Source organism: Muscardinus avellanarius (assembly GCF_963383645.1).
Source record: "Muscardinus avellanarius genome assembly, chromosome: 19".
NCBI classification, from domain to species: Eukaryota; Metazoa; Chordata; class Mammalia; order Rodentia; family Gliridae; genus Muscardinus; species Muscardinus avellanarius.
The window spans coordinates 132098-156749 of NC_137805.1; the positions used below are offsets into that span (position 1 = coordinate 132098).

Sequence of the window (24652 nt, forward strand, 5' to 3'; positions counted from 1 at the left end):
CTTGTAATCCCAACAATAGGAAGGCTGAGACAGGAGGATTGCAGTTCAGAGACAGCCACAGCTACCTAGAGAGGCCCTTTACAACTCAGTGAGACAGGGGTTTCAAATTAAAGAAAAAATAGGGCTGGGAGTGTAGCTGGAAGGTAGAATGCCCCTGGGTTGCATCCCCAGTACCAGAAAAAAAAAAAAAGAAAAGAAAAAAAAAACTCAACCACTGCAATTGTTGTCTAGAAGAGATTTGTGGTGCTTCCTACTCTATCTTCCCAGAAATCTTCCTCATATAGCTTTCTTTTTTTTTTTTTTTGGTGGTATTGGGGTTCCTGGAAGCCCTTCTACCTCCGGGCTACGCTCCCAGACCTATTTTTATACTTTTCTTTATTTGGAAACAGGGTCTCTTTAAGCCAGCATGGCTGGCTTCGAACCTGCGAAATCCTCCTGTCTCTGCCTCCCAAGCGTGGGAATTACAAGCATGCGCCACCATGCCCGGCTCTCATATAGCTTTCTGAAGTATAATTTCATGAACTAACATCCATTGGCTTTAAGATATACTACTTTTTATACAACTACAAAAGCTGCCACAATTAAATTATGACATACCATGAACCTGAAAGATATATCCAACTGTCAAAATATGAAAAACTGTGATTTTTTTTTCAGTATTGGAGATGGAACCCAGGGACATTCTACCTCAGAAATACACCTCCAGCAGGCCCTATATTTTATTCTTTATTTTGAAACAGGGTCTAACTGAGTTGCAAAGGGCCTAAGTAGCTGAGGCTGTCAGCAAACCATGATTCTCCTGTTTTGGCCACCCAAATGCTGGGATTACAAGTGTATGGCACCATGCCCAGCTAAAACTGTGTTTCTTAAAGTTAATAAAATGTGGTAAAGAATTTAAGTATTCAAATTATTTTCAATAATTAAGAATACACATTCTGATCCTAGTGTAATAGAGCACACCTGTAATCTCAGTTCTTGGGAGGCTAAGGAAGATTGCAGGTTCAAGGCAATCCAGCCACTAAGTGAGGCCCTTGGTAACTTACCAAAAGCCTCTTATAAAATAGAAAAATAAGGACTTCCGGGAAGATGGCGACCAAGAAAAACAGCGTTTATGAGTCCTGCTACATTCAATCTCTACTACCACAAAATCAGCGCTTTTCATATTCAGAAAACACTATCAGCAGAGAAATAAAAAATGTAAACACAAGGGACAGAGAAAAAGAAGTCTAAAAGAACAACCAGAGACCAGAAAAGAAACCAGCCCGCAATGCGGCGGAGGAGCCGCGCTGGGGCCATCTTCCCTCACAGCACCAGGCTCCAGAGAAGAAAGGTAAACAAGGAGCTGAAGTGAGCAGCTGCAGATGATTCAGGTATAATTCAGCAGTTCTTTCAGTGCAAAGAATGTCTAAAATTCCCAGTGGCCAAGATAATCACACCTTCCAGGGACTCAGAACGGAGCTCAAAACCAGAAAAGGAATACGCCACCCTAACGCCTACCGAGGGCGTGGCAGGAGCTCCATATTGCCAGCAACGGCAAGTTCACCAGGCCCACGACAGCTCCAGATCGGCACACACAATAACCGTAAGTGAAATTGCGGCCCCTACAGGAGAAATCTCAGCACTGCATGCCCAGGGACTTGCGCAGCTTTGATAATCTCCCTGGGTCTGAAATTTTACAGACCAACACAGTGACAGAGTATCGATGGCAGAGATACCACACCCTAGTTGTAGCTCCCTGTGGGAAAATGACCAGCCCGGCACCACCACGGTCTCATGCAGCCTCGATTAACTCCATGGGTCTGAGACTTTAGGATACAACCCAGTAAAGGAGTAGTGGCAGCTGAGATCACCACAAACTCCATATTCAGAGCACCCTAAGTAAAGTCGTGGTGACCTGGGGAAGAACCCAGAGAAGGCACAAACTTCTGAAATCATGGGAAAGAGTAACAACAATAGAGCAACGAATGCCCAGAATCCCACAGTATCAGAAACTGATAAAACATAAATTCAGAGATCTCCGGAAGATCAGATCAGAAATATAACTGTAGAAATAATACAGGACTTCCGAAAAGAATTTAGAGTCTAAAAGAAATAAAGGATGCAATCATGAAGTAAAGGCCTCAATTCAAACTATAAATAATCAATTAGACCACATGGAGAATGGAATCTCGCTCCTAGAAGATGATCACTACAAAAATGAACGCATAATTTATAACTTAGAAAAAAAATCAGCAGAAATCTGACATTGAAGAAAGATGGGCCCATTTTAAGAAAGCTGACCTAAGAATAATTGGAATAGAGGAGAGAAAAGAAGGTGAAACCAAAGGGATCAATAATATCTTCAAAGAAATAATAGCAGAAAATTTTCCAAACATAGAGCAAGAGGTCGATACACAGGTCCAGGAAACTTATAAAACTCCCTTTAGACAGGATCAGAGAAAAGGTTCCCAATGCCACATAATTGTCAAAATGACCAATGTGGAAGCCACGCAGAGAATCTTAAAGGCAACAAAAACAAAAGGCCAAGTGACATTCAGAGGCAAACCAATTAGAACCACTCCAGACTTCCCAAACCAAGTCATGAAAGCCAGAAGGGCTTGGAGTAACATATTCCAAACTCTGAAAGAAAACAACTTCCAGCCAAAAATTTCCTACCCAGCAAAACTATCTACTAAATTAGATGGGGAAAGAAGAAGCTTCCATGACAAACAGAAACTGAAGGAATTTATGTCTTCAAAACCAGCGAGAAACAAGATTTTCCATCCAGCAGACAACTAAGAAAAGAAGAATAAACAGTATTTCAAACAGAAATAAAATCTTAACATGTTAGGAATTAAAAGTTATCTCTCAATAATTACACTGAATGTAAATGGCCTCAAATCACCAATAAGAAGGCATAAAGTGGCAAAATGGATTAAAAACCAGAATCCATCCATCTGCTGCTTACAAGAAACACACTTTACAAGTAAAGATAGTAACAAATTCAAGGTAAAGGGCTGGAGCAAGGTAATTCATGTTAAGAAGCCATCCTAACAAATGTGAAGTAGTATTTCAGTATAGTTTTTATTTGTATTTCCTTAATGATTAGTTATAATGATGAGTGATATTCATGTGTTTATTGGTCATATAAAAATCTTTGGAGAACCGGGCATGGTGGCGCACGCTTGTAATCCCCATGCTTGGGAGACAGACACAAGAGGATCACACAGGTTCAAGGCCAGCTGCACTGGCTTAAGAGACCCTGTTTCCAAAAAATAAAAATAGGTCTGAAAGTGTAGCCCGGAGAAGAGCTTCCAGAAACCCCAGTCAAAAATAACTCGACCATATATGGAAGAATTTGTTTCTAGGCTTTTTATTTTACTCCACTGGTTTATATATCTGCCTTTATAGCAGTACTACACTGTTTCAATTATTGTTGCTTTAGAAGGTTTGAAATCAGAAATTGTACATCTTCTAGCTGTGTTCTTTTTCGAGATTGTTTTGGGTGTTTAGAGTTCATATTTCATGTTAGGATAGATTTTTTCTGAAAAGAAATAAGTAAATGTATAAAAAATAAAATAAAGTAAAAAAGAAAGTTGGAATTGAACACCAAAAAAAAAAAAAAAAAAAAAATGCAATCACTTTGGAAAACAGTATGGAAGAGCCTCAGAAGAAGGAAAACAAACTTACCATATGACCCAGCAATACCACCTCTGGGTATCTACCAAGAAGATTGAAAACCAAAATATACTAAACTAATGCATGAGCAACCATGTTCATAGCTGCACAATTCACCATTGCCAAACTGTGGAACCAGCCAAGATGTCCTTTAACAGATGAGTGGATTACAAAACTCTGGGATGTGTACACAATGGAATTGGCCCAGCCATCAAGGAGAACAAAATTATGGCATTTGCAGTGAAATGTCACAAAAAATAAGAAATCAGATGCTTTCCCTAATGTGCAAAAACTAGGGAGAAATGGGTAACAGGAGGAACTCTAGATGAAGAAGAGATCCTATAGAGGAACCTGTAAAGTGACCTATCTGAGGGGATGGGAGGGGGGTTAGAAGGAAATTCTTTAAAGCAAATGATGTACTTAAACAAATATATCAAAGTTAATCAGGAAACTAAGCATAGGAAGGAGGGAGGGTAGGGTAGGGGTTAGGGATTGGGTAAAGGCTGATTGGGTGATGTGTGCATGTATATCTCAAGTCTTTTTATCCTATTAAGAAGTATGACTACAATGCATGAATAAAAATTTATTAAAAATTTAATAAATAAAATAGAAAAATTAGCCAGAGAGGTGGCACACGTTTGTAATCCCAGTACTCAGGAGGCTAAAACAGGAGGATCACAGGTTCACAGCTAGCCTCGGCTACTTAGTGAGACCCTGTTTCAAAATAAGAACAAAAAATAAGGCTGGGGGTGTAGCTTGGAGGTGGAATGCCCCTGGGTTCCATCCCCAGAACCAAAAAAATTAAAAAATAGAATATAAAAAAATAAGCCAAGCATGGTAGCACATGCTTGTAATCCCAATACCTGAGAAAGGAAGGATCACACGATCAAGAAAAGTCTCAGTAAGCAGTGATACTCTCTTTAACTTCGAACGTTTCAAAATAAAACTAAAAAGCCAAGCGCAGTGGCGCACGCTTGTAATCCCAGCATTCAGGAGGCTGAGACAGGAGGATCACAGTTGGCAGACAGCCTCAGCTACTTAGTGAGACCCTCCATAATTCAGTGAGACCCTGTTTCAAACTAAAGAATAATACCGGGAGTGGTGGCGCACACTTGTAATCCCAGCATTCAGGAGGCTGAGACAGGAGGATCCTGGTTCGCGGACAGCCTCAGCTACTTAATGAGGCCCTCTGCAACTTAGTGAGACTCTGTTTCAAAATAAAGAATAAAAAATAGGGTAGGGAGCGTATCTCGGAGGTCAAATGCCCCTGGGTTCCATCCCAAACCTGCAAATAAATAAATAAATAAATAAATAAATAAATAAATAAATAATAATAAATAAAAAATAGGGCAAGGGCTGTAACTCCGGGGTCAAATGTCCCTGGGTTCCATCTCCAGACCCGCCAAAAAAAAGAAACCTAAAAATGAGGGGTGGAGGTATAGCTTGGAAGCAGAATGCTTCTGGGTTCAATCAATCCCCAGTTCCATAGATAGATAGATAGATAGATAGATAGATAGATAGATAGACAGACAGACAGACAGACAGACAGACAGGCTAGCAAACAGGCGGACAAAACAAATATCTCTTAAAATTATACATCTGCAAAGCTGGGCATGGTGGTGCATGCTTGTAATCTCTACTTGGGAGGCAGACAGGAGGACTGCAGGTTCTTGGCCAGCCTCAGCTACTTAGTAATGCCCTCAACTACTTAGTGAGTCCCTCTTCAACTTAGTAAGACACTGTTTCAAAATAAAGAGTATAAATAGGGCTGAGGGTGTAGCTCAGAGGTAGAATGCCCCTGGGTTCAGTCCCTAGTAGTACAATAAATAAATAAATAAAACATCCCACAAGAATTTAAGGCCAAGATGGTAAAAGCAGATTAACTGTAATTAAGCTCCTATACACTTTTAAATTTGTTTCTCCAACAATATAGAAAATAATTTAGGTTACTACTAGATAAACCTTTATGCACTTAAACTTTAGTAACACATCAAAGGGATAAAATAAAACATCTGAGAAAAATGTAGTCAAGTTTAGTCTTAGATTGTGTACCAAATGAGAAGTAGCTATCGTTTTTAAAAATTTGAAGCCAGTGTAGTGGCACACACCTGTATCCCAGTACTTGGGAGGCTGAGACAGGAGGATTGCAGGGTCAAGACCAGGCTCAGCAACTTATCAAAACTCTCAGCAACCTAGCAGGACCCTATTTCCAAGACAAAAAATTTCAATTAGCTGGGGATGTAGCTTAGAGGTAGAATGCCCATGGATTCAATCCCCAGTACCAAAAAATTAACTAATTAACTGATTAATGAATTGACATAAGTTCTTTGGATAGCAGGACAGGAGTGAAACTGTTACTATCTCTGGAGGGGCAGTGATCCCATTCATGGCTGAGGTCCCAACAAATGGTAACCAACTAGGGTAAGAAGTTTCCATCCAAACTGGACCCCCATTGGGGAGCAGAAGACAGGGAAAATGTGGATCACAGAGGGATTTCTAATTTTCTTTCACTACATCTGGCTAAATCACTGGAAAAGTTCATTGCTTTAAATTTTCACAAACATTTGTAGCCTTCCTATCTAACTGAAAAAGAAAGCCATGATTAATTGCCATTATATGACATGGAGTCCAGCTACAATTCAATAGCATTGGTTTATTTTTAGTGCTTACTGGTTTATTTTTGTGGTACTGAGGATGGAACCTGATAGGTCGGGTCCCTCCCTTCCTCCATGGGACCAGGAGGCAGGGAACAGGAGGCAGAACCCCGGAAGCCAGAAGCAAAGGTGTCGCAAGACTCCAGATATCACGAGACAGACTCCAGGTGCCACGAGACTCCAGAAGACGCAAAATAATTGGCATTCCCACGTTGCTAGCTCCACTCCAAGACCCTCACTATAAATAAACATACTTCCACTCTACTGCATGACTCTGCCCACCGACCGTGACTCTGCTGCTGGGTCATCGGTCCATTTCCCGGTGGTTGGCAAACCTCACCCAAAGGTGCCAGTTAATTAAAGAGGCCTTTAATAACTTGGCTGGTGTTTGCCTCCTTCACGACACCCAACTCAATTTGAACATTACATCTGGTGCCAAAACCCTCCAAACCCAAGAGGATTTTTTAATTATTTTTCTCTTTTGTTTTTACCCTTCCCTGAGCCTCCATGACTCCTGTAGGGAGCCCTCTTCTTTACTCCTTCAGCCCTGGATTCTCCGACATGACCCTCAACTGGATTGACTGCTTTCTTTTAGACTGGGTGCACCCCCAAGGTCTTGCTCTGGGCTCACTGGGCGGTGCACACCCACCAGCAGCTCAGGCCCCACTGCCACTCTGGCTCTGTGCTCCTGCGCCCTGTGGAGGTCTTTCAGACTTAGGGTAAGCTCACTTCCCTTCCTCTGATCAGCGGGTTCCGACTTCTTGCCTCCTCTCTGGACTTGGATCCTCCCTTTCTCCTGGTCCATTGGGATCTAAAATCCAAGTGTTTGGTGACCCATTGTCCTCCAGTCCACTGGGACCACTCACTCGTTAGATCCTGGTGACAACTGGGATCCTCAGACTGAGGCCCCCCAGACGACCAGGTCGTCCTCTGGTTTTGAGAAAGGAGACATCTCTCCTGCTCTCTTGACCCCTGTTTCCGAATGCTGATCAGGATAATTGAGGATGCCTGTTTCCTGTTCTTCATTCTTGCCCGCGGACCAGAAATGGGAAGCCAGAATTATAATGGAACTCTGGATTGTAATACCCTAACAAGGATCAGCAACTTTTGTAAGTGGTATGGTAAATGGGTATAAAGGTATGTCCAGGCTTTCTTCTTCCTGCACTCCCATCCCTCCATCCCTTTGACCGCTCCGCACAGTCGCTACCTGGTGACGTCACAGTTGCCATCTAGGTCACCCCACTGTGGCAATGTGTGGTCACCAGCTTCTATCAGCCAGCCCCAAATGGTGGGGGTGAGAGATTAAAAATGAGAGACCATATGATACTATGCCTTTTTGATGGCATGCGGTACGCTTCCCATAAAGCGGTTAATTACAATAAAACTTTAGGAAATCACCCAAGGTCCAGATGAAAACCCAGCCATTTTTCTTAATTAGCTTCAGGAAGCTTTAACCCTCTATACCTAGCAAGATCCATCTACTGAGACAGTATCTGTAGTGTTGGCAACTCATTTCATTGGGCAATTGGCCCAATAAAAATTAAGAAATGCTGAGGATGGTCTTCTGACCCATATCCAATATTTGGTGAACATGGCATTTAAAGTCTTTAATTCTCACTGGGCGTGGTGGTGCACGCTTGTAATCCCAACATTTGGGAGGCTGGGACCGGAGGATCGTGGTTCACAGACAGCCTCAGCTACTTAGTGAGGCTCTCCGCAACTTAGTGAAACCCTGTTTCAAAATAAAGAATAAAAAAAACAGGGCAGGGGCTGTAGCTCGGAGGTCAAATGCCTCTGGGTTTTATCTCCAGACCCGCAAAAAAAAAAATAAATTTAAAAAATTTTTAAAAAGTCTTTAATTCCCAAGAGGAACAGGTCGAAATGGAGCATACACTCAGACTTCGCCAAAAGGTAGATCCCTGGTAGCTGCCCTGTGGCCAGCAGTGGCGGCTCAGCCCTCTGGAGCACCACCTAGAGATGGAGGACAGCAATGACAACTACCTCCAAGAGCCTGCTTCAAGTGCAGCAAAGCATTCCCCACCAACCAGAGCATGCCCAGCATGTAGCCAGGAAGGCCACTGGAACAGTGCACTTGGAAAAGCAATGAGCCCCAGATGCCTCAACAAAGGGGAACCCCCTTCCAGACCAGGCCCCGCAGCCGGGCCTACTCGGCCTGGCCGAAGTCTGACAGCTTCCAGACTCCTCAACTTCGATCCTCCTTGCTGAGCCCAGGATAACTCTCAAGGTAGCAGGTAAGCTAATCTCTTTTTTGGTTGTCTACTCAGTCCTTCCACTCTTTTCGAGTCCTAGTTTTCCTTTTCCGACCTCGGTACAGGGGATTCATGGCAAGCTCCCCTTCCCGTGCACTACAATGCCCTCTTACAGGACAAAATTGCCCTGCCTGAGGCTAAGGCTGAAGCGGTCATTAACCTAATACACAATTTCCTACACGATGGGACTATGGCGCTTAAAACATTTCCTAAACCCCTTGTTTTATTCTATCTGGATGCCAGACAGCCATAACTTCTTGCCTGTTAAAGTTTATTTGAACGTGCATTACTGAGCTTTTTGGGTTAACCTCCAATCAACTCCACTGCAGCCATACTCCCACCTGCCCACTTCCTAATGTCCTCACCTCTCCTGGCCAAGGAGCCCCCGACGACACCCTCTGACAGAAGGAAGTAGTTACTGACTCGGTCATCGCCCAATATCACCAAAAGGCCAAGATGGTAGGTCGGGTCCCTCCCTTCCCCCAAGGGACCCTGAAGCGGGGACAGGAGGCAGAATCCCCGGAAGCGAGAAGTGGAGGTGTCTTGAGACTCCAGACATCACGAGACAGACTCCGTGCCACGAGATTCCAGATGTTGCAACAGAATCAGAATTCTCACACTGCTAGCTCCACCCCAAGACCTGAGCTATAAATATCTGTACTTCCTCGCTGCTGCATGACTCTGCCTCCCATGATTCTGCTGACCGCATAACTCTGCTGCTCGGTCATCGGTCCCTTCCCCCACGGTTAGCAGACCTTGTCTGAAGGTACCAGTTAATTAAAGCGACCTTTAATAACTTGGCTGGTGTTTGCCTCCTTTGCAACCCCCAATTCAATTTCAATGTTACAGAACCCAGGGGCATTCTACCCCTGAGCTTCACCCCAGCCTTATTTTTTATTCTTTATTTTGAAACTGGGCCGCACTGAGTCGCAAAAGGCCTCACTAAGTAGCTGAGGGAATCGCAATCCTCCTGTCCCAGCCTACCAAATGCTGGGATTACAAGCATGCACCACCACACCCAGCTTTGATTTTTATAGTTTTATTTCACTTATCAAGGTGATGTGAGCTATACCCCAGCCCTTTTTAAAAATTTATTTATTTATTTTGGTGCTAGGGATTGAAACCAGAAGCATTCTATCTTCAAGCTCCACCCCCAGCCCTATTTATTTTTATTTGAAACAGAGCCTAACTAGATTGAAGAAAGGCTCACTATTTGCTGAGGCTATCTTCGAACCTGCAATTCTCTTATCTTAGCTTCCCAAGAACTTGGATTATAAACATGTGCCACCATGCCTGGCTTACTCCTTTTCATTTTAATTATTTATTTATTTTTATTTTTGGTACAAAGGGTTGAATTTAGGGGCATTCTGCTTCTAAGCTAGACTTCGAGCCCTTTTTTTATTTTTTATTTTTATTTTGTTTTTGTGGTACTGGGTATGTAACCCAGGGGCTTTTTCCCTCCGGGCTACACTCCCAGCCCTATTTTATATTTTATTTGGAAATAGGGTCTCACTAAGTTGCTGAGAGCCTAAGTAGTTGAGGCTGGCTTTGAGCCTGCATGATCCTCCTGTCTCAACCTCCCAAGTGCAGGGATTGCAGGAGTGGGCCAGTGTACTCAGGCAAAATAAATGTCTTTTTAATTAACTTGATTTAAATGGGAAGATTAAATAACAATTCAAGTGATATAGCAATACAGACAAAAACTCCTCATTTAGTGGTTGAACTATATATATATATGTAAGCTGGACAGTAATCAATGGCTTTTTTTTTTAAGACCAAAAACAAAAAAAAGCCTCAGTACTTAGTAGATTTTTCTGACCATGCCTTAGAAATAAACAGACCAAACCGAACAACTTTGTTAAATCCAGCAATATCCATACAAACAGGCAATTTGAATCAAATTTCTTCCAGAAGATGATCCACCAAAGATCATGAAAACATTCCAAGACTTACTAATACCATTTTTCCACTTTCTCATCCCTTATTAATGAAATATAGTAAGTAACATTATAATTTTAAAGTTTTAAGACAAGAGTTCCTTTCCTTATGAAAAAGAACCAATCAGTGTCAATTCTTTTCTCATCACTAAATAACAGAGAAACTAAAATAATTCCTTCTCTAACATACACTGAGTCTAATCTGTTTCCCACAGCAAGTATTCCAAAGTGTGCACCTCTTTCCACTGCCTTCCCTGTCCTCTCTAGTAACCTGAGCAAGCTGATTTGTCAGGACTTAAGGAAAAAGGCTGCACTGAATTCAGAGAAGAGTTACAACTTCAGCTCTACTTGAAGTGATCAGAGCCTTCATCTTGTTTATAGTGACCTAATTACAAAAAAATTTAGAATCTCTCACAGGACTTCAGATAACAACTAACAACCAGAATCTCAAACAAAATTCATCAATGTAAGTGGCAGACTTGCTAGTCCTTTATAATAAAAAATCTTATTAGATTTATATAGACCTTTAAAAATGGTCACAATGTAGCTGGGTGTGGTGGCCCCTGCTTGTAATCTCAGTTATTGGGAGGCTGAGACAGGAGAATCAAAGCAGGCCTCAGCTACTTTGTGAGGCCCTCCACAACTTAGTGAGACCCTGTTTCAAAATAAAGAATTAAAAAATCAGGCTGGGGGGGTGTAGCTTGGAGGTAGAATGCCCCTGGGCTCAATCCCCAGCACCACAAAAATAAAAAAAATAAATAAAAATTAAAAATGGTCACAATGTCTGACCATCTCTAAATCTGATGAATCAGAGCAGACACCAAAGAGGCACACTCAGTATCCAAACTGAAAGCACAACTATGATTAACAAGCATATCAAGTGTGTGTTAATGTGCCCAGACTTCACTAAGCATTACTAATATAAAAACTATAAAAGAGTGTCTTCCTTCCTGAGTTACTAAGACAAATCCAATAATACAAGACTATTTTTTTCTTTTTTTTTTTGTGGTGCTGGGAATGAAACCCAGACACCTTCTATCTCTGGGCTATATTCCCTGACCTATTTTATATTTTATTTGGAAATAGGGTCTCACTAAGTTGCTCAGAGCCTCACTAAGTAGCTGAGACTGCCTTTTTATTTTTTTGGTGGTACTTGAAAGGTTTGAGCCGCTGCCCCACAGGGGGCGGGGCCAGAAGCTAGGAGGCAGAGCCCTGTGATTCCCAGAGGAGACCACGCCTCTCTATCTGAGAGAAGCTCCATCTGAGAGAAACCCAACAGAGAGACAGAGGGATGCGCCCTCCCCCACTAGCCCCCGTGGGCCCGCGGGGGCTGGAGGTCGACTCCCCACGAATAAAGGCATCCTTACCACCTATAATGGATTTCCGCGTGTATCTGTGTGCGAATGGGACCTGCCGCATCTTTATTAATCAGTACTGAGGATGGAACCCATGGGCTTTCTACCTCCAGACTATACTCCCAGACCTATTTAATATTTTATTTGGAAACAGGGTCTAAGTTGCTGAAAGCCTCACTAAGTAGCTAAGGCTGGCTTTGAACCTGCGTGATTCTCCTGTTTCAGCCTCCCAAGCGCAGGGATTACAAGCATGCACCACCACGCCTGGCTTCTGAGGCTGGCTTTGAACCTGCGTGATCCTCCTGTCTCAGCTTCCCAAGTACTAGGATTACAAATGTGAGCCATCATGCCTGGCTCTAAGACTATTAGTAGGGAATAACTGCCATTACTTTTTCAAGGGACATAATTATTTCCCCAAGTTAAATAGTTACTCATCTACCTTTATGTGTATATGTGTAGTAATAGGAATTGAACCCAGGGGCATTCTACCTCCAAGCCACATCTTCAGCATATTTATTTATTTATTTGTATTTTTTTATTCTTTATTTTGAAACAGAGTCTCATTGAGTTACAAAGGGCCTCACTAGTAGCTGAGGCTATCCACGAACCGTCATCTTCCTGTTTCAGCCTCCCAAATGCTGGGATTACAAGTGTGCACTACCAAGCCCAGCTTAATTTTTATTTTGAAATGAGGTCTCATTAGGTTGATAAAATTTTCACTACTTGCTGAGGCTGTCCTCAAATCTGTGATCCTTGTGTCTTGGTCCCCCCTAAGTACTGGGACCATAAGCATGCACCAACATGCCTGGCTTCTATTTACTACTTTTTTTTTTTCTTTTGTGGTACTGGGGATGGAACCTAAGGGCATTCTATCTCCAAGCTACACCCTCAGCCCAATTTTTTATTCTTTATTTTGAAACTGGGTCTCACTGAGGCAAAGGGCCTCACTAAGTAGCTGAGGCTGTCCAGGAAGCAAAATCCTCCTGTCTCAGCCTCCCAAATGCCAGGATTACAAGCATGCGTCATCACACCTGGCTTCATTTACTTCTTTAATAGCCCTACTTAAACCCTAACCAAAAAAATTTTTTTTCATCTGTAGCACTGGGAATTGAACCCAGAATCTACATTCCTAACACTTTTATTTCTTATTTTAAGACAGGGTCTCAATAATTTGTCCAGGCTAGCCTTGAACTTGTGGTTATACTGCCTCAGCCTCCCAAGTTCTATTTCTCTCTCTATTTCTTTCTCTCTCTTTCTCTCTCTCTCTCTCTCTCTCTGTGTGTGTGTGTGTGTGTATAATATATAATATATATATATATATATATATTCTTTTTTTCTTTCGTTTTTTTCTTGCAGTGTTGGGAATTGATCCCAGGGACATTCTACCTCTAAGTTATATTCCCAGCCCTATTTTATTTTTTATTTGGAAATAGCGTCTTGCTAAGTAGTTGACAGCCTTGCTGAGGCTGGCTTCAAACCTGAGATCCTCCTGTCTCAGCCTTACAAGTACTGGGATTATAGGCATGTGCCACCAAGTCAAACTCCTCCTCTATCTTTGAACATTCTATGTCACTCTTTTTATTCTGTGTGTGTGATACTGGGGATGGAACCCAGAGGCATTCTACCTCTAAGCTACACCTCCAGTCTTACTTTATTCTTTTATTTTAAACAAGATCTCACTAAGTTGCAGATGGCCTCACTAAGTTGCTGAGGCTGACCGCGAACCTGTGATCCTCCTGTCTCAGCCTCCCAAATACTGGGATTACAAGTGTGTACCACCATGCCTAGCTCTCATATTCAACAGAAAACAACAACATTAGAGTATATACTTCCTTTGGATTGGATTTTTCATAAGCAAATTTTTTTCTGTGTTTGGTACTGAAAATGTAACACAGGAATATTGTACCTCCGAGCTACATCCCCAGCCCTATTTTTTACTCTCTTTATTTTTTATTTATCTTATTTAATTATTTATTTATTTTGTAGTACTAGAGATGGAACCCAGGGGCTTTCTACCTCTGGGATGCACTCCCAATCCTATTTTATATTTCACTTGGAAACAGGGTCTCACTTAGTTGCTGAGAGCCTCACTAAGTAGCTGAGGTTGGCTTTGAATCTGCAAGATCCTACTGTCTCAGCCTCCCAAGCGTAGGAATTACAAGCATGCGCCACCACGTCCGGCTTAGTCTCTTTATTTTTGAAATAAGGTCTCACTGAGTGGCGAAAGACCTCATCAAGTAGCTGAGGCTGTCGCGAACCACGATCCTCCAGTCTCTGCCTACCAAAAGCTGGGATTACAAGCATGCGCAACTGCTCCCAGCACAAAGTTTTTTAACTTAAAAGGCCAGGATAAGAGCCTGCCAAGGGGTTAGGCCGGTGCTGGGGCCAGCGAGGCCGGCATCGGAGCCTGCCTTGAGGCATGACCAGTGCTGCGGCCTCCGAGGCCGGGATCGGAGCCTGCCAAGGGGTTAGGCCGCTGCTGGGGCCAGCGAGGCCGGCATCGGAGCCTGCCGTGAGGCAAGGCCGGTACTGGGGCCTCCGAGGCCAGGATAAGAGCCTGCTGAGGGGTTAGGCCGGTGCTGGGGCCAGCGAGGCCGGCATCGGAGCCTGCCTTGAGGCAAGGCCGGTACTGGGGCCTCGAGGCCAGGATAAGAGCCTGCTGAGGGGTTAGGCCGGTGCTGGGGCCAGTGAGGCCGGCATCGGAGCCTGCCGTGAGGCATTACCAGTGTTGGGGCCTCCGAGGCCGGGACTGGAATCCTGCCAAGGGGTTAGACTGGTGCAGGGGCCAATGGCCAGCATCGGAGCCTGGCGTGAGGCAAGTTCACTCCTGCGGCCTCCAAGGTCGGGAACAAAGCCAGCTTAGGGGTTTGACCGGTTCAGGGGCCAGCGAGACCAGAACTGGGTCCTCCCATGAGGCAAGGCCGCTGCGTGAGCCAGCGAGGTCTGGATCAGTCCACTGAGTAGCCAGGCCACTACTGGGACCATCAAGAGTGGGATTGGTACTTGCAACGCAGCATGCACAGAGAAACATCGCAGAAAATATAAATCAGACGCTTCTCATAATCAGCAATAACTAGGAGGAAACGGGCAACAGGAAGAGGTTGAGCTATAGAAAGGGCCCTATAGTGAAGCAACTAATGTGACCAATCAGAGGGTATGTAATACTGGAGGACGGAGCCTCTTTAAAATGCAGGAGGTACATAAACAAATGTATCAAAGTAAATCACCAAAGAAGTGTGGGATGGAGGGAGGGGGAGGGAATGGGACAGGGGCTGGAGGAGGGCTAATTGGATGATGTGTGCTTGTATATCCTCTCAAGTCTTGTACTCCAATGTGATTGATATATGACTACAATGCACCAATTTAAAAAATAAATTAATTTAAAAAAAAAAAAATTTCTACCACTGAAAAATTATTTGTAATCGACACAAGTAAATACTATAACTCTCTAATAAGGCTATATTAGGCTGTTTCAAATCATGTATACTTGGTTTTTCCTTCATGTATAAGACTTTGAAAATTCAATCACATTACCTATTTCCTAGTAAAAAAGTCCAATGTTTCTCAATAAAAGCGCAGATATCTTCCTTCCACCTGAAATAACCTTGACGTCCACTTCCTTCAAGAGACAAGTTGTACATTGCCAACATGACAACCTGAAACACAAATGAAACAAGGGCTGGGCAATCATTGTGATTAGGAATGTTAAACTGGAGAGGGGAAAGTCTGCTCAGTTTTAAATTCTGAGTAGGAATAACTAGGAAAATAGGGTAGAGGATGCTATTTTAAAATATTCTGGGTATAGAATTTGACTTTTTTGCTTTGTGAAATTATCACTTATCCATTTAAGTTGTGTGCAGTTGTTCTTTATATGGTACACATTCAGGGCCAATGTACAGCTGAACTGAGGTTGCAACAGAGGGCTGATAACAAGCATGGTCACCAGCACCCACCCCTACACAATGCAACCCTAAATAAAGCTTTCATTGCTGGCCAGGAGCAGGCCTCCAGGTGCCTACTCCAGCTAGTGTTGTTTTAACTGATGGTGCTACATTTTATTAAATACTTTGAAAGCCAGGTGTGGTGGCGCACACTTGTAATCTCAGTGTTTAGGAGTCTGAGACAGGAGGATCACAGGTTTGAGGACAGTCTTAGCAAGTAGAGATTCTCATCAACATAGCAAAACTGTTTCCAAATAAAAATTAAAAAATAGGACTGAGGGTATAGTCTGGAGATAAAATACCTCTGGGTTCAATCCTCAGTGCCACAGACAGACAAATAAATACTGTGAAAATCACCCTACATACATACTTTCCTAAGCTCTTAAAGTGCAAAAATAAGAATATCTGAATGTCTCAGATGAAAATCGTTACACCAATTATCTACTCAGTGATACTCATCTGAGTCTCTACTTACAAATATGCAAAAATGTCCTTACTCCTCCCAAACATCTGATAGTTTCTCCTCTATTTCACAGTAATTCCTAAGCGTCACCAAGGAGGAAAAGTACACAGAAAAGGGGCCTTTCAGTCCAAAGACAGGCCACCTAGTGTTGATACTTTGTAATACAAACACAATTTTGTTTGTTGCAAGCATTTCTACTTACTACTTTTTTCTTTTTTTGGTGATACTGGGGATTGAATCCAGATGTGCTTAAAACTGAGCTACTTCCCCATCCCTTTTTATTTTTTGAGGCAAGGTTTGGTTAAGTTGCCAAAGCTCGCCTCAAACTTAGGATCCTCTGGGCCCAGCCTCCCAAGTAACTGGAATTATAGGCATACACCATTATGCCTAGCCTACTTATTACTTTGGATAAATCAACAAGCACAAAGCTTAAGACTTAAAACAACAAAAGTTAATATTCCAATATTATAAATATTTGGAGACACCAAAAGAGTTAGGATCAATTGATTTTTCCAGGTCTTTGATGAAACTTTTCAGATACAAACAAACACTGGTGAGTAATTTGCTGAGAATCAGGTATGTGTAAACTTAAGTTATCACTTCATCTTACGAGGGTATTATCCACCATCAAGTGCTTTCTGAAAGTGAAAAATATTTTTCAAGTGACACCAAGCAAGTGAAATAGCAAACTGAAACAATTATATATATATATATTTTTTTTTTCCTGAGCAATATGATAAAAAGCTGGTTTTTCTTTTAAAAACAACCTCCACAAAAAACCCACATTCTTCAAAATGACAAATTACATATATATGTTCTTCCATTTTACAAACTTTTTTATTTTGCGGGTCTGGGGATGGAACCCAGGGGCATTCAACCTCTGAGTGACATCCCCAGCCCTATTTTTTATTATTTTTTATTTTGAAACAGGGTCTCACTGAGTTGCAGAGTGCCTAAGTAGCTGAGACTGTCCACGAACCACAATCCTCCAGTCTCAGCCTCCCAAAAGCTGGGATTACAAGAGTGTGTCACCATGCCCGGCTGTTTTACAACCCTTATGAGAAGTTACTTTCATGCCAAATCTAAATCTATATATTTATAATACTCTACTAAAATAAATATGACCTTTCTTACATAAACTATCCCATGGGGTCCTCAGAAAAATATTACACTTTTCTCTTTTTTTTTGTCAGTACTGGGAACGGAATCTAGGGCCATCCTACCGCTGAGCTACATCCCCCAGCCCTATTTTTTTATTCATTATTTTGAAACGGGGTTTCACTAAGTTGCAAAGGGCCTCACTAAGTAGTTGAGGTTGGCTGCAAACCTCCGATCCTCCTATCTCAGCCTTCCAAGTACAGGTATTACAAGCATGCACTACCATGCCTGACAAAGTATTCCAATTATAATATTCATGAGATGATTTCCTCAACTGAAATTTCTCTTTATTTTCTACTTATGATTTTTTTGCAAGTCAAAAAAGGATTACAAAATTTGCCAATGACACGAGTTCATGAGATATCCCAGTAAAGCACTGATAATAATTAAGAGAACAGCCTCAGGCTGCTATAGCAACTACAATTTTCAAGGAATACATAAGAAGCAAAATAGTATAATCTAAAATCCTTCTCATCATTCTGGATTTTTTTTCTTCAAAGCAAAATTATTAAAGTTAATTATCATGTTTATCTGTTTATTATCTTAAGTAAATATGGGGCTTTCCAGTCTCATTCACTAGTAATGGAGGCCTGAAATAGTACCCGGTTCACTAGTGGTCCTCAGTACTTGTTGAATAAGCATAAAAACTGATGGAGTATATAGCCCAGTGGTAGAGCATGCTCACCTGGCCTACAGAAGGCCTGGACTTGATCCCTAGGCACATGCACACAAACACACATAAAAACCAAGTGAGTACTGTGTAACTCGTTTTTTAACTTAAAGACTGTTTATGCCGGGCAGGGGGGAGCATGCTTGAAATCCCCACGCTGGAAATCCCACGCTTGGGAAGTGGAGACAGGAGGATCGCACAGGTTCAAAGCCAGCAGCGCTGGCTTAAGAGACCCTGTTTCCAAATGTTTCCAAATTTAAAAAAAAGTATAAAATAGGTCTGGTAGTGTAGCCCAGAGGTAGAAGGGTTTCCAGGAACCTGAGTACCACCACCAAAAAAAAAAAAAAAAGACTGTTTATACTTTGGCACTTATTACATAAATGATATAAAAGTAAAATTTTAAAAATTACTACAACCCAGAGATCAGTAAATAACTACTGCTCTTCATTAACAAAAACTACTCAAACATCTCTAAATTCAAGTTGAGTGTGGTGGCACACGCTTGTAATCCCAATACCTGGGAAGCTGAAACTGGAGGATCAGGGGTCCACAGCCAGCCTCAGCTACTTAGTGAGGCCCTCACAACTCAGTGAGACCCTGTTTCAAAATAAAAAATAGGGCTGGGGGTATAGCTCAGAGGTAGATTATTCCTGTGTTCAACCCCCAGTACTGCCAAAAAAAAAAATTTCTAAGTTCAAATGCAGGCAGGTTGGATTATACTGGCACTTGCAATCTAGTCACAAAAATTCTTCCAATTCTATTTCTTATGTTTTTTTTTTGTTCTAAAAATGCCGGTTAGCCAGGGGTGGTGGCACATACTTGTAATCCTAGTATTTGGGAGGCTAAGACAAAAGGATTGCATGTTTGTGGTCAGACTCAGCTACTTAGTGAGACCCTCTGTAACCTAGTAAGACCCTGTTTCAAAATAAAAAATAAGGCCAGAAGTGGGGGCGCACGCTTGTAATCCCAGCATTTGGGAGGCTGAGACAGGAGGATTGTGGTTCAGACAGCCTCAGCTACTTAGTGAGGCCCTTTGCAACTCAGTGAGACCCTGTTTCAAAATAAAAAATAGGCTGGCTGGGGGTCTAACTTGGAGGTAGAATGCCCCTGGGTTCCATTCCCAGTACTGCAAAAAAAAAAATTAATTAAAATTTTAAAAAATTAAAAATAAATAAAAAATAAAATAGGACTGGGGTGTAGCTCAGAGGTAGGATGCCCCTGGATTCAATCCCCAGTACTACAAAATAGAAATAAAAATAAAAATGCCTGCAAGAAAAATGTGAACCTGCCAGGTACAGTGGCACAAACTTGTATTCCCAGTATTTGGGAAAGTGAGACAGGAGGATCGTAGGTTGGAGGTCAGACTCAGCAACTTCAAAAGGCCCTGTTTCAAAATAAAAAAATAAAATAAAATGAGGAGCCAGGCATGGTAATGCACACTTGTAATCCCAGTACTTGCGAGACTAAGACAGGAGGATGCCGGTTCATGGCCAGCCTCAGCTACTTAGTGAGACCTGCAACCTAGTAAGACCCTATTTCAAAATAAAGAATAAAAAATAGGGTTGAGGTGTAGCTTGGAGTTAGAATGCCTCTGAGTTCAACCCCTAGTATCACAAAAATAAAATAAAATAAAATGAGAAATTTAGGAGTATAGCTCGGAGATAGAACACCCCTGGTTTTAATCCCAAGTACCACACACAAAAAAAAAGATGTGACCCTCATTTCCAACTAAAATCAGAACTTGATATTAGATATAAATAAAATTGTGTGACATTCTTTTTTTTTTTTTGCAGTACTGGGGATGGAACTCAAGGGCATTCTACCTCTGAGCCATACTCCCAGCCCTATTTTTTTATTATTCTTCTTCTTTATTTAAAACAGGGTCTCACTGAGTTGCAAGGGCCTCACTAAGTAGCTGAAGCTAACTGTGAACCATGATCCTCCTCTCTCAGCCTCCCAAATGCTGGGATTACAAGGGTGCGCCCTCACACCCAGCTTCATACCCAATTTTCACTGTGAAATAAAAGGCACTTCTCAAAACAACCTGAAGGCTCACACATAGACACCTCCTTCTGGATATTCGTGCCAACATTTTCCTGGGGATAACCTGATGAGCAATGGAAGGGTTTTTACTCACTTGCTGCCACGTCAGCTTCAGCCTCTCATATTGCTCCTTACCATCCGCCGAGCAATCCGAACAAGTAAACCTAAAAAAATTATCTCCTTTAAGATAACTGAGCTGTTCCCTTAGCTGACCTAGGAGAAGAAGAACAAAATGTCACATCACAGGTTTATCAAGGTTTCTGGCAACCCAAAGGTTTTTTTGGCTTATTGGTTTTTTTGCAGGTCTGGGGATGGAACCCAGGGGCATTCTATCTCCGAGCTATACCTCCTGCCCTATTTTTTATTCTTTATTTTAAAACAGGGTCTCACTACGTTGTGGAGGGACTCACTAAGCAGTTGAGGCTGTCCACAAACAGTGATCCTCTGGTCTCAGCCTCCTGAATGCTGTGATTACAAGTGTGTGCCACCATGCCCAGCCAACCCAAAGGTTTAATTAGTTTATTAACCAGATTTCCAAGTTTCCCATTGTGGAGCTTTTACTATCAGCCAACCCAAAATAGCAGAATGGACATGGAGAAGAGAATAAAGATTTTTTTCTTTTATTGATGCATTATAGTCTTGCATTATAATGTAAATCATTCTTCTATCATCAGCTATTTACCTCTACTAGAATCTGTGGCTCCTTAGCTTTTGGGAGAAAAGTACTGGAAAAGCAGATGTGATTGCTCTAACTGGATTTCCCAATCATCATCACATTCCTTACTCCTCCAGGTAGGTCTTTTCATACATTCTTTTAAAAAACATCTGGGGAGCCAGGCATGGTGGCACATGCTTGTAATTCCCCCGCTTGGGAGGCAGAAACAGGAGGATCGCACAGGTTCGAAGCCAGCCGTGTGCGCTGGCTTAGGAGACCCTGTTTCCAAATTTAAAAATGTAAAAATAGGTCTGAGAGTGTAGCCCAGAGGGAGAAGGGCTTCCAGGAACCCCAGTACCACCAAAAAAAAAAAAAAAATCTGGGGAGCACAGCATGGTAATCCACACTTGTAATCCCAGAATTTGGGAGGCTGAGACAGGAGGATCACGGTTCTACATATTAACTACATAGTTACCCTTTGCAATTCAGTGAAACAGTTTTGAAATAAAGAATAAAAAATAGGGCTGAGGGTGTAGTTCTGAGGTAGAATGCCCCTGGGTTCTATCCCCAGTACTGAATAAATTAAAAAAAAAAATCGGGGCTCCCACTGCCTGCCTGGCACTGGGCTAGGAACTGTGGGATAGACAATGAGCAAGACACAGACAAGGTGCTAATCTCTCCAGTTCACAAATGCATGGGGGCTGCACAGGAGAAGAGAGGTCCTAGGTAATCACATATGCACAGTGTGTCCACTCCAATGCTGCATCGGAGACACCAGGAAGTTGTTTTCCTAACAATGCCTAGGTTGGCCCCAGCCAAGAGGAAGTGGACCAATCTCTGAGATGAGGCCTAGGCCTCTACATTAATGTTCTCTGGTGATTCTGATGCCGTATGTAGCAGAAAAACAGGAGTGGAATGCAATGCACACCATAGGGCACTGTGAGGAGGATGCACCCTTTTTAGGATGCCCAACCTCTAGTAGAGAGACAGGATAGCTAGAAAAAAGGAGTGTCTAGGGGACCTGGAGAGGAATGGAAATTAGTCAGGTGAAGGGGACGGGGAGGGGGGGGCAGCATTGGAAGCTACAGAGATAACCATTTTCCAGAGACAAAACCTGCTAAGTCCTAGGGATAAGAAAGAAGTGTTTCCAGAGAATGACAAGTTCACCAAAACCATGAAGTTTTGATTGTGTGCAGGAATAGAGAAGCCTCAAGAAGTTAGCAGTGGACTGACTGCAGATGGTATTTAGAATCTAGGACAAATAAAAAGCCACTGATATATTCAGGGCAGAACCCTGTGTTAATGAAAACTATCTATGAAATTGTAAATTCAGGTTTGTACTTTGGGAAAATGTTATCATTAACTTAAGTAATAGTAACTGTTGGTTTGAAGAGTTGAACCCAAATTTTTTTTTTTTTTTCTTTTTTTGGCGGGTCTGGGGATGGAACCCAGGGGCATTTGACCTCCGAGCTACACCCACTGCCCTATTTTTTCTTTATTTTGAAACTGGGTCTCAATGAGTTGCAAAGGGCCTAAGTAGCTGAGGCTGTCCGTGAACCGTGATCCTCCAGGTCTCAGCCTCCCGAATGCTGGGATTACAAGCGTGCACCACCACGCCCGGCTAGTTGAACCCAATTTTAACAAAAATGTTTCCACATACCAGAAAATATCCAATTTCACAATAACATACATATACATGTATGTATATAAAATTTTACTTGGTTATGAATTCTTTTGTGTGTGTGTGTGTGTGGTACTGGGGACTAAACCCAGGGGCATTCTTCCTGTCTCAGCTTCTCAAGTATTAGAATTACAGGAGTATGCCACCACACCCTGCATGAATTATCTTATAGAAAGCAATTCTCTAGTACATTATATTTTTTCTAGTCTCTTGCCTAATGGAAAATCCCATTTTGGTATGAACTATATGATGGCTGGCCAAGCATGCTCACGAGCTAGGAAGCTGGCAGCTGAAAACCTCAAGATGTGTGTAAATTTTCTTGCCAGCAGATAAAAGAGGATTGCAAGTGGGAAACAAGCCTGGTTGTAGGAAAGGGCATTAAACACCTTCAATCTGCTCATTCTAACCGTACCTCAGTAGAGGACAGCAGCTTTCCACATAAGTCATTCTTCTGAGCTAGAACTTTAACGCTATACTGAGACAAGAATTTGGCCCTCCATCTGTAACACAATCTCGTTAGAAAAATACAGCTTTAAGCCAGGCCTGGTAGCCCACACTTGTAATCCCAGCATTTAGGAGGCTGAGACAGGAGGATCATGCAGGTTCGAGGCCAGCCTCAGCTACTTAGTGAGGCCCTTTGCAACTCAGTGAGACCCTGTTTCAAAATAAAGAATATAAAAATAGGGCTGGGGGTGTCGCTTGGAGGTAGATGCCCCTGGGTTATAATCCCAATACCGCAAAAAAAAAAAAAAAAAAAAAATGCAGCTTTAGCCAGGCATGGTAGGGAATGCTTATAATCCCAGTGCTTGGGAGGGAGGCTGAGTCAGGAGGATCAGGTTCACAGACAGCCTCAGCTATTTAGTGAGGCCCTTTAGAACTCAGTGAGACCTGTTTCAAAATAAAGAATAAAAAATAGGGCTGGAGGTGTCGTTCGGAGGTAGATGCCCCTGGGTTCCATCCCCAGTACCACATTAAAAAAAAAAAAAAAATGCAACTTTAGCCGGGCATAGTAGCCCAGTATTTGGGAGCCTGAGTCAGGAGGATCACAGTTCAGACAGCCTCAGCTACTTAGTGAGGCCCTTTGCAACTCAGTGAGACCCAGTTTCAAAATAAAGAATAAAAAATAGGGCTGAGGGTATAGCTTGGAAGTAGAATGCCCCTGGGTTCCATTCTTAGTACCAAAAAAAAAGCAGCTTTATTCCTTAACACAGGATTTCCATTTTTCTAATTTTTACTGGGTTACCATCAAGACTATTAAAAATAAGACAGAAGTTGACAATAAGTTTTTTTTTTTTTTGGTGGTACTAGGGGTGGAACCCAGAGGCTTTCTACCTCCGGGCTAGAATCCCAGACCTTTTTTATATTTTATTTGGAAACAGGGTCTCACTAAGTTGCTGAAAGCCTCACTAAGTAGCTGAGGCTGGCTTCGAACCTGTGTGATCCTCCTGTCTCAGCCTCCCAAGCGCGGGGATTACAAGCGTGCGCCACCACGCCTGGCTCAATAATTTTTATTAATACAAATGTTTCATATAAATTTGATCAACTGAATTAATAATAAATGTAACAGTTATCCCTTAGATCTATTTTACATTCGGGTTTCTTTCTTTTTTTTTTTTTTAGGTGATACTAGGGGTGGAATCCAGGGGCTTTCTACCTTGGGGCTATACTCCCAGGCCAATTTTATATTTTGTTTGGAGACAGGGTCTCACTAAGTAGCTGAGGCTGGTTTCAAACCTGCACGATCCTCCTGTCACAGCCTCCCAAGGACTGGGATTACAAGTGTGCACCACCACATCCGGCTTACATTCGTGTTTCTTTTACAGGTTGAGAAAACAAACCTTTGTACAGGAATTGACAAATAAAGGAACTGAGAAAACTCCTTACTGGCTGGTATCCATTTTTGGCACTTGTCACAGAAGTAGGACAGCTGTTCCTCCATCCATGACACATCTCCTTCATCACTGTTGAGGGAATCCCCACTCTGGTCATGAGATAAGTCCACTGAAGCCTGGTCCTCGGATTCAACAATCAGGAGAGTCTCTCCCTCCACTTCACCCTCCTCCAGCCCTTCTGAGGTGGACGTTCTGGTGGCTTCATCATCATGTCGACGTATCAGACTACTCAGGTGGATGTTGCTATCCATCCCTCCCTTCACACAGGTTCAGAAG

At 42.4% G+C, this 24652-nt stretch overlaps 1 protein-coding gene across 3 annotated transcripts in view; it reads right to left on the bottom strand.

The window, feature by feature from the left end:
* The window catches only part of KAT14 (lysine acetyltransferase 14), a gene marked incomplete at both ends in the record, with an annotated part of 58480 nt that extends 33853 nt beyond the window's left edge, over positions 1-24627 (bottom strand). For all 3 annotated transcript variants that reach the window (XM_080716565.1, XM_080716564.1, XM_080716563.1), the window contains 3 exons: positions 15408-15529; positions 20243-20361; positions 24369-24627. In XM_080716565.1, coding sequence (XP_080572691.1) covers positions 15408-15529; positions 20243-20361; positions 24369-24627 — 500 coding nt within the window. The remainder of the gene's footprint in view (positions 1-15407; positions 15530-20242; positions 20362-24368) is intronic.
* Between the last annotated feature and the right edge of the window lie 25 nt (positions 24628-24652).